The 11,294-nt window shown below is 37.1% G+C and overlaps 1 protein-coding gene across 1 annotated transcript in view; it reads right to left on the reverse strand.

Annotated features, from left to right (window-relative positions):
- LOC121858312 overlaps positions 1–11,294 on the reverse strand; it is a gene marked incomplete in the record, with an annotated part of 213,104 nt that overhangs the window by 74,845 nt on the left and 126,965 nt on the right. Inside the window, 2 exon segments of the mRNA XM_042354645.1 lie at positions 466–604; positions 7,004–7,102. Coding sequence (XP_042210579.1) covers positions 466–604; positions 7,004–7,102 — 238 coding nt within the window.

The following is an 11,294-nucleotide window of genomic DNA, read 5'->3' on the forward strand; positions in this document are numbered from 1 at the left end:
ATCCCTATTAATCTCAAAAGATACTAAGTTTCTCCAACGTGGATTCATCTACACATCCTTTTTGAGGAATCTAACCCCCATGTGGGAGGAGGGCTATGTTGGCAGGGTATCATATATTAAAGGAATGTTGGCAGGGTGTCATATATTAAATTATTGTTGGAAGGGTATTATGTGCTGTACAGTATTAAAGGGATATTATTACCTCACCTAGCAGTGTGCCAACAGTAAATAGTTCTCCCCACCACCACTTCCCAAGGTATGAGGTAATAAATTATGAAAAATATATCACTTTTATATTTCATGTAAAAGGCATATTAATGAATGGTAAATTCATGGAAGATACAGAAATTTCTGTACAGAGTTTTCGAAATTTATTTCAATACTGTACTACTTTGTACCAAATGCAATTTGCGACCTTAACTAGAAAACAACATATGCAAAAGTTAAACCACAAATATGACTTACCAATGTGAAACTTTATATGTGTGTTTAAGGCAGTGTTGCTGCAAAACCTTCTCAAGCACAGATTACACTGGTAGGGCTTCCCAGCTTCATTTCCATGAACAGCTGTGTGTGCTTCCAAACGTTCACGTCTTAAGAATGACTGAAAAATATAGTTAACATTTAACAATGCCCCTAATTAAAATATAATTACCATATTTTACATATATATAAGATACACCCCCCATTTCAGCAGAGAACATTTAGGAAAAAATCTTTTGTGTCTACAGTATTTTCCTCCTGTAACCATAGTTTTCTTAAAACAATATAAACAAGCGGTTCAATTTACGAGATTTCAGTTAACGAGTTCCCGTATGAACTTTCAGTTCCATTAACATGTACAAATTCTATTAACGACAGCCTTAAGAGAAACACGTTTTGGTGCTCGCATCAGCTGACCGACTCGTCCGCCAATAATCTGTTCTATTTTTACCTTTGTTTCCAGTGGAGTAAACATAGAGAAAGTTGTGCTCTTGAATATTTTTGCATTTTTTACATTAAAATTATTGGTCATTCTGAAATTTAGTTAACATATCGATAAGATACAGAGTAGTATTGGTTTAAGTAAAAAAATCTGGACCTGGACCCGGATTTCGGAAGATTCGAACCAAAAAATTGGGAGTTCTGGGCTAAGAAGCCTCCCTAAGAAGCATTCCCAAAACAGTGTGAAGGTAGTTTTAGGCTTTTAATCTTTTTTTTTTATAAAATGTCACATTCTAAAATTTGCAGAATATAACTTGCATTGCTGGAATCCTTGAAGACAGCGAATAATTTTAGTCTAAGTTTTTCAACTCGTATTTTTGGGTAGATATACATAAGTTTCTTCATTTACTTTTACTCAGTTACATGCACACACCATCCTACATACATATTGTGAAAAAAGTAAAGAAATAATTGTCCAAAGGGCAAACCTGTACTGTACTGTACTGTACGGTACACAAATGTACTAAATAATTATTAAAATTTTTATGTCCAGTGCAAATTATAGCATGTTTATAATCAAATTAACCACTAACTTACAAGAATTCCAGCAATGTAAGTTATATTCTCCCAAGTGACATTTTATAAGTGAAAAACTTAAACTCCCCCTATATGACAGATAAATCAATAAGCACTGAGTAACCTTACCCTTCAGCCCCGGCTGTCAAAACACCACACGCTCAGAACAACTGCTTCCTCCTCATCTCAACACATGAAGAAAGTTTATTCCCTTTTATGTTTTGACCTTATGATAATTATTTATCCTATTTCTTTGCACATTTTGTATGGAAGATTGAGTGTGCATGTTTTACAAAAAGAATGTATCTACCCAGTATTACGAGTTGAAAAATAACCATAACATAGCTCACACCTCGGTCTGGAGTGGTAGGGGGAAGGCTAGGGGATGTGGCTACAGTGACGAGTCTTGTGTTACTATTACAAATACAAAACTACTGTAATACAAAATTATGAAAAACAAATACAAATAAAAAAGAGAAAGGAATATTATCACGGAGTTTGTGTGAGAGTGTAAGCAAAACTTGACCTACGGGGGCTCCCCAACTTACGAACGCCCGCTGATATGAGCGAGGTTAAACCCATTTTTTACTTTCATTTACTGCGTTATGTCATTGTATTTCTTCCTTTGTCTTAAATTAGGTGATTTTCTATGTATACAAAGGCTTAGGCAATGATATAGTGAGATTTTAAACATTGTTCTGTAAGTACGGTACATACATACCATGTGTTCCGACTTACATACAAATCAGACTGAAGAACGTCCTCAGGAACAGAATCCGTTTGTAACCCCGGGAATCCATGTATTCTAGTAGGCCTAAAGTATCAGTAATGACCTCCTACCTTGAAATTAGTTACTATATCACAGTAGTCAGGAAGTTTTCAATGAACAATGTTTTTTTTTTTTTACGGGAATAGCCCACCTGGGCACAGGTCATCGACCCACAACGGGGCCTGAGAGGCGAAAAAATATGGGTAAAAAGAAATTAAAAATAGAGAAGAAAAAGATGTATTAATCTACATCACGAAGATGCCAGAAAACCAGCTTTTTACAGCGAGACAGATTGTAAGACTACGGAAACACAGAAGAAGGCAGAGCATTCCACAGTTTGGCTGTGTGAGGAAAGAAAGATGTACTATAACGGGTTATTCTAGTGTGACCGACAGCCACAGAGAAACGGTGGGCACCGCGGGCAAGATGAGTGTTACGAGCCCACGGCCTTGCCGGCGGTACACAGGATGCCTAATCCACCGAACATTGCCCATTACAGTACCTGTAAAAGAGATAGAGTGAAGCAACATTGCAGCAAAGAGAAAGGGAAGAAAGATTATACACTAAAGGAGGAGAGTTAAAAAGACAAAATGGCTTTGATTCCACTCAATCTAACAGTTGGACAGAAGAAGAACCACCCCAGATATGAGAGCAGTAATCCAAGTTAGGACGAATAAATCCCTAATATACTTGAAGCAACTGCTCAGGAGTGAAGTAGCTACGGCATCTGTACAGCATTCCCAGTTTTTGGGAGGCAGCTATAGCAATGTTGATGATGTGTGGCTTCCATGACATATTAGAGGAAATGGTGAGGCCAAGCATATCTATTTTAAAATTTGGCAGAATTATTGCATCCTGAAATGTGATTGGTGGGAGATCATCTAATTTGGAAAGTGAAATTGGCAAATACTGAGTTTTATTCCTATTGAATTTAACCAAGTTTCTATCTCCTATTCGAAGATGATGCACAGATCTGCATTGATAGATGTAATGATTATCAGCTCTAGAAACAGATCTAGTTTGAGAATTAGGGGGAAGGGGAAAATGTGAAGAAGAGTGAAGAGTAGAAACTTCAGCGTAAGAATGGATAGAATTAATCATAGCATGAAGTAAATCATTGACAAAAAGAAGGAAGAGAGTAGGTGAAAGAACAGAACCCTGTGGGGCACCACTATTGGTAGATAAAGAGCAAGAGATCGATCCCTCGACAACAACTGCCATGGATTGATTCTCAAGGAAGCTAGAAATTAAAGAACAAAGTGGGAGAGAGAAACCATAAGAGAGAAGTTTAGAAAGCAAAGACTTGTGCCATACCCTGTCAAATACTTTGGAGATGTTGAGGGCCACGACAAAAGTTTCACCATAATCCCAAGAGAGGATGACCAAAGATGGGTGCAATAGGAGAGCAGCTCACCAGTATATATCAACTGGCGAAAGCCATACTGGTGATCTGACAAAAGAGAAAAGCGTTCAAGGTGACGGGGATAAATGAGTTTAAAATAATTTTGAAAATCTTAGAGAGGGGTGAAGTTAGGGCAATGGGGCGATTGTTAGAGGGATTGGAATGGTCACCCTTCTTCGGGATAGGCTGAACCGAAGCATGTTTCCAAGAAGAAGGAAAAGTTTGGGTTTTGAGGCAAAGGCAAAAGAGGCGAGCAAGCACATGGGCCAGAACTTCAGCACACTCCCTCAGAACACGAGGGGGTATTCCATCCAGTCCATGTGCCTTACTCACATCCAACCTGGATAACACACCAGCAATCCTATGAGCGGAGATTATTGGAAAGTGCCTAGGTTAAGTAGGAGGAGAAGGAGTAGGAGAGATAGAGTTAGAATCAACTAAGGTGGAGTTAGAGGAGAATAAGGTGCCAAAGAGATTGGCTTTATCAGAGGGGAGAGTTGGCTATAGAGTTATCAAGTCGGAAGAGAGGAGGAAAAGAAGGAGTGCAGAAAATATTACAGATGTTTTTGGTTAAGGACCAGAAGGATTTACGAGAAGAAGAGTTAGTCAGGACAGCGGTCTTTGTTTTTATAAAATTCCACTTGGCCCTACAAAGAATAGCCTTACAACGATTCCAAGAAGTAATGAAAGCGGAGTGGGCAATAAGAGGAGATAGTTTCATAACTTGATATGCCCTATCTCTCACCCTGCATGCAAGAGAACAGGAGCGATCAAACCATGATTGTAAAGTGAAAGTTTGGGTAGAAGATGGAATAAATGCACCCATACCACCCTGTATAGCCCCAGCAATGCTGTCAGCACATACCGAGGCGTCCCGAGTGGCAAAGAAACATTCACTCCAAGGAAAGTCAGAGAAGAATTCTCGCAAGGATTGCCAGTTTGCCCTTCGATAGTGCCATAGTTGGCATTTAAAGGGGAGGTGGGGGAGGTGGTCATGCCTAGATTGATTTAATAGAAATAAGATTGGAATGAAAAGACCCCAAGGAGGCAGAAATTGAGTATGAATAGTGTGAGGGGTTAGAGGTAAAACAAAGATCAAGAATGTTAGTAAGTTGATCGTGTCGATCAGGAACGCGCGTAGGGTGTTTAATTATTTGTTCCAGATCATTAAGTAAGGAAAAAGAGAGTGCCTCAGCTCCACCTGGGTCATCCCTTGCAGAGCCAAGCAACTCTCTGTGATGTTCATTGAAATCCCCTAGGTAGAGGATCTCGGTGTTGGGGTGTGTGGATAGCAACGACTCATGGCAAGAAGTGAGATAGTTAAATAGATCTAAATAGTTGGTTGAGTTGGGAGAAAAGTATAGGAAACAGAAAAATAGTCAATGTTGGTAGAGATATTTTGAGCCAGATGACATCATAAGGAAAAGATTCAAGATCTGTGAGTCGAGCTATAGGTGTACATGTTTTTGCAGTAGGCGCATAATTATAAAGGTTGTAGTTGGAGACTTGAAAAGGTTTGGGTGAAGCTGTTTTGGTCATTTGAGGTTCAGATAGGAGTAAAAGGCCGGGGGAAGAGGTTAACAGATGGTTCTCCACAGAAGGAAAATTTAATCTCAGGCCGCAAATTTTGGAAAAATGAAGTGTGAAAAAAAACGATCCTCCAGCAACCACAGTGATGTCAGTTGAGGTCCCAGTAGTTTGATGATGATCAGGTCGGCCCTGGGGTCCACAACCTTCCCGACCAGTGGGACCCATCAGAAGGCCCACTTTAATATTATTGTCAACTGATATCATAGGATAATAAAAGAATAGAAAGAAAAGAACAGATCAAGAGTGAGAAAGGTTATATATGTTGTGTTGTCAATAGTAAGAGAGACAATTGAGACCCTGCAATTGTGTGCAAATGAGGCAGAAAGTCAGGTCAGCAACCTGGGACTTGGTCACAATTTTCGTGATGCCATATGGCAGCAGGGTCTACCATTAGACAACACATTATGCTTCCAATATTTTCCCAGGTGGTAGTTGCCTACTACCATAATGGTTTTAGGGATGATATTGGGGTTTTCTTGTCATTGGGGAACCAAACCCAATTTTTCCCATATGTTATGTTATTGGAGATACAAAATCCACTAAAGGAATGGTTTTCAAGGAATACAGTATAACCCATTCACAAAGCGAGGGATACCTGTACTTGTATTTTTATCCTTCCCAATGAAATTAGTTATGTGGTAACAAGTTTCTTATTACATAACATCAGCTATTGCAGTCCTTATTACAGTACACAATTACAGGTAAATTTACTGTTAATTAATATTAAATGGACTCTTTCCTCTAATGTTAGTTTTTCTACCATATTCATTGATTTTTGTATGATTTCCTTATCTGAAAAAACAAAAGAATGAGAACATTCATTTTCCTATGGTGCACAACTTGTGAGACACCCCGTACATACTATGGTATTCCATTACAGTGACCCCTCGTTTAAAGAACGCCTCAGTTAACAAAATTTCGGTTAACGAACTGCCTTCCATAAGGATCTTCAATTCGGTTAACGAATTTCTTACGAACCAACCTCAACATGTTTTCGCTTGCACTGACCGGGCAACCAGCTTTAGTGTCAGTCCGCCAATACCTTAATCGGTTCTAGGGCTTAAATTCCTTACTATTTTAGTAAATATCAAGAAGTTTATACTATTCAATAATTTTAAAAGTTTAATCTTCAATTTTTTAGTCATTTTAACAGTTATTGAACATAATTGAAGGTAAAGTGACAAGTTTAATGCGCGACATCCAGCCTCTTAACACAGCAAACAGGCGTTAGTCTCTCTCTGTTTTCACTGGAGGTAACATCTTGCTTGAGACTCTCTTCAACTAAATGCTTTTTTTCTGTTTCCAAGCAAATTATTGGTCATTTTGAAATATATTTTACATATTGACAATATATAATGCAGTGCAGTGTTGATTTAAAGAAAATAATCTTGAAATACACCAAGAGAACTAAAATTTTATGGGTGAAATGGTGCCATGGGGTGACTTCTCTTCAACCCCAATGCCTTCTCTTCTTCCTTCTCCTCCACCCCCATTCTAATTCCCATCATCATCATCATCATCCAGGAGCCTTCTACATACACACCTCAAAGTAAGTGAACTTTTCTACCATTTTTGTTGAATTTAGGCAATTTTCGGTGAGCTGGAACCAATTACCCAAAAACCCATTGAAAGAATGGTTTCGGTTAACGAACTTTTCGGTTAACGAACGACCTTCTGGAACGGATTGAGTTCGTTAACCGAGGGGTCACTGTACTTATTAACTATAAAACAAAAATATTTACTTTATAACAGAAGTCACACTTGTAAGGTTTAGCTGGGAGTGGAAGACAGAGGCCATGTTCCTCCACATGTCTAGATAACTCCACATCATTTTCAAAAACCTGTAAAATAAAGAAAAGAAATTACTTTGGATTTCATTTCCTGCAAACTTTTAAACTTAGCCAGGGGTGCAGTGCTGCCGGAGCTCACCGGAGAGTCGCTCCAGCACCTCTGTTTTGATCAATCAATCAATATCGCCAATGCCTTGTTTCCTCCCGGGAACTCCCGAACAAGGGGTGGCAAATGGCAGAAATGTCTCCAGGTAATTTTATCCTTGCACATCTCAATTTCACTTGCTCTCTCAAACACTCTTCCTCCCCTTCCTGCTCTCTCTTCAACAAACTCTCTAACTCTTTTCTCCCAGGTGGCAATTGGTCTACCCCTCCCAACATTCCCCTCTCTCTTGCTATCATAAACTTTTTTTGTCAGCCTGTCTTCATGCATCCTCGGCACATGTCCATACCACCGTAGTGCATTTCTCTTCATCCACGCCACCACACCACACTCCACACATGAAGTTATAGTAAGCTATATATCTATATCAATCAAGCAATCAACTTTATTTTGCATTAATAATACATATACAAAACCGAATATATCCTCATATAATTAATCTCTCCTTCAGAACAGCTTACATTTTATGACTTATGAATATTGTAGAAAGACTTTGATAACAGGTGTACTTCTAAACACTTAAAAACAGTACTTCCTCGCATAAGAGCTATAGATATGTGACCAATATCGAAAGGATAAGCACATTAGACTACTACTAGATCAAATATTATGCAGTATATACCATATTTTGAGGAGTAGAAAACGCTGCATCGTGGAAGACGCACCCTGATTTGGGAAGTGTAATTCTAGGAAAAAAAATTTATACTTATGAACCTACACCAGTGAAACCGTTGCTTGATATACAGCCCTTTTGGCACAGGTACACACACCTTTTTGAATATCAACATTTAGAACTGCTTATCAGTCGTCATTTTCATCAATTTAAAAAAAAAACAAATCTGTGTAAGAAGGTGAAATCTTTAATACAGCACTCATTTTCTACACCTGGTCACCTCCGCATCTAGCGGGTTGTAGTGTTTACATTCTTTCTCTTGTTTTTGTCGGCATGACAACAACGGGAAATATTTTCCAACAGTAGAAGGTAAGCAATTGTAAACATTTATATCAACGTCTAAAGAAAACAAAAAACTTTATTTAAAAAAAAAGAAGTAAAAGTAAGAAAGCAACTCGGTAAAAATCAGTTGAATTAAAATTTTTGGTGTGAAGAAACAAAAATTCCTGTGCTAGACCAGCAGACAACCTTTCGCAATTCCTCAATAAATGGCGCTGCCGCACCACTGCCATTAGTAAGCAAACCGCATAGCAGCAAGGGTTGTGTAGCTTTCGCAGAATATCAACAATATTAGTTAAATCAATTGTATTATAGTACTGTATAGAGAATACTTGTAATTGCTAAGTACTGTAATGAGGTAACAGTCTTTGTAAGGGGCTGATTTCAGTTGACCCAAAGAAAACCTCTGCTACAACCCATCAACTAGCGTCGTGGAAGACGCATGGTAATTTTCAAGGTACTGTATATTATTGTATATATATATATATATATATATATATATATATATATATATATATATATATATATATATATATATATATATATATATATATATATATATATAATATATATATATATATATATATATATATATATATATATATATAAAATATATATATATATATATATATATATATATATTATATACATACACACACACAGTCAACCCTCACTTTACGCGGTCCCACATTCCGCGTTTCCACGTTTACGCGGTGCCCTGCCAGAACCCAGGATGCTCACATTCCGCGGTGGGTGTACCCCTTTACACGGTGAAGTATAATTTTTTTATTTAGCTCATAAAATTCATACAAATTATCCGGCCAGAATATAATTTACATTGCTGGAATTCTTACAATTTGATGATCATTTTGAATATAAACATCATAGATTTTGCATTAGACATACAAATTTTAGATATAATGTTTACTCTTGAGTAAATATGTTATCTTTTTGCAAAATATATGATATTTATATTCAAAATATTCCTGGTCTTACAAGGAATCCAGCAATGTCAATTATATTATCCTAACTTTATTCTGATTTATTATTTATTACTAAAAAGGTAAACAGTCTGGTATTCCCACACATTTATCTAGTAGGGACGTTGGTGGGGGGTGGGGGGGAGGGAGGGGGGGACCGTCGACCGACCATCTGTTACCGTGTGAAGAATATTTTTTTTTCTATTAACTGAAGATTTTTATTTTAGCTCATAAAATTCATACAAATTACCCGGCCAAAATATAATTTACATTGCTGGAATTCTTACAATTTGATGATCATTTTGAATATAAACAACATATATTTTGCATTAGACAAAATTTTTAGATAAAATGTTCACTCTGAGTAAGTATGTTATCTTTTGGGCAAAATATATGATGTTTATATTCAAAATATTCCTGGTCTTACAAGGAATCCAGCAATGTCAATTATATTATCCTAACTTTAATCTGAGGTATTATTTAATACAAAATGTTAAAATTTATTTTTTTCACCCAACCTTTCTCTTGAAGGGAGGATTGGTGGGGGGTGGGGGAGGGTTGGGACTGACCGTGCGGTTGGAAGAGGGGGGGAAGGCAAGGTGGGGTACTTTGATTGACAGATAGTGTCGTGAAGAATATTTTTTTTTTATTAACTGAAGATATTTGTTTTAGCTCATAAAATTCATGCAAATTACCCGGCCAGAATATAATTTACATTGCTGGAATTCTTACAATTTGTTGATCATTTTGAATATAAACATCATATATTTTGCATTAGACATACAAATTTTAGATAAAATGTTTAATCTGAGTAAATATGTTATCTTTTGTGAAAAATGTATGACATTTATATTCAAAATATTCCTGGTCTTACAAGGAATCCAGCAATGTCAATTATATTATCCTAACTTTAGTTTGAGGTATTATTTATTACTATACCTGGTTTTCCCCCAAAAATTTCTCAGAGAGGGAAGAGCCAGGGAGTGTAGTGTGAGAAGAGGGGGAGGGAGTTGAGTCCATTATTTGAATGGACATTAACTTGGCGACTGTATTTCTCTATTTCTCTTAAGTATTAATTGTGTGCATGTACCATCATAAAATTAAGATGTTATTTTTACTAGAACATAGGTATTGTGTTGGAAAAAGTGGAGTTTGCGGGTCAGCTGGTCTCTATTTCATTTAATCCCATATGTTATGTTATTCACTTTACGCGTTTCTCACTTTCCGCGACCCTGTGGGTTACATTAACCGCGTAAAGTGAGGGTTGACTGTATATGTATATATGTATATATTTCATTAGCCCAATAAAGCACGCGGACTTCTACATACAATCAACACCTCAACCCGCCAGGATTCGAACCCACGGCCCACAATCCTATGACTGTATATATATATGCATATATATATATATATATATATATATATATATATATATATATATATATATATATATATATATATATATATATATATATATATATATATATATATACACATATATATATGTATATATATATATATATATACATACATATATACACACACACACACACACAGTCATGCGTCGGTTAACGTCCGACCGAACAACGTCTGATCGCATATACGTCCGTGCCCCCCCCCCAAAAAACTTCCATGATGCCTGTTGGACCACCACTCCACGACCCCCTGATGGAGACATGATGATCCTCCCCATATTGGCCAGATATTATGTGTTAATGGAATATGCTTCCTTCCTTAGGCTTTTTTTAAGCATTTGCCTCCAGGTGTAATGTTAACCTACATCTATTGAGGATAAAATTTTTCACCTACAAATTGACAATAACACATTTGCTGTAATCAAAGATATCTAGTTGCCTCAACAATTGCAACCCCAATTGCAATTGGGGTTGCAATTTCAAATTCTGTGTCATTACTAAGAAATAGCGAAGTCTCTGGTGCACTCTAATATTAAGAGAGAAAATGGAGGACTCGGCGTCCTGAAGCGAGAGAAAACGGACTCCTATGATGGGGGACACAAGCACTCACACGTGCCACTCACACTGACAGACTTGACACTCACTTACTTGACAAGTTTTACCAACCATTAGTTGTGTACGTTATCTAGTGAATTTAGTCAATATTGTACAGTACAAGTACAGTGCAATACAG

This window comes from Homarus americanus, unplaced genomic scaffold (assembly GCF_018991925.1).
Source record: "Homarus americanus isolate GMGI-L3 unplaced genomic scaffold, GMGI_Hamer_2.0 scaffold57980, whole genome shotgun sequence".
Taxonomy (NCBI): Eukaryota; Metazoa; Arthropoda; class Malacostraca; order Decapoda; family Nephropidae; genus Homarus; species Homarus americanus.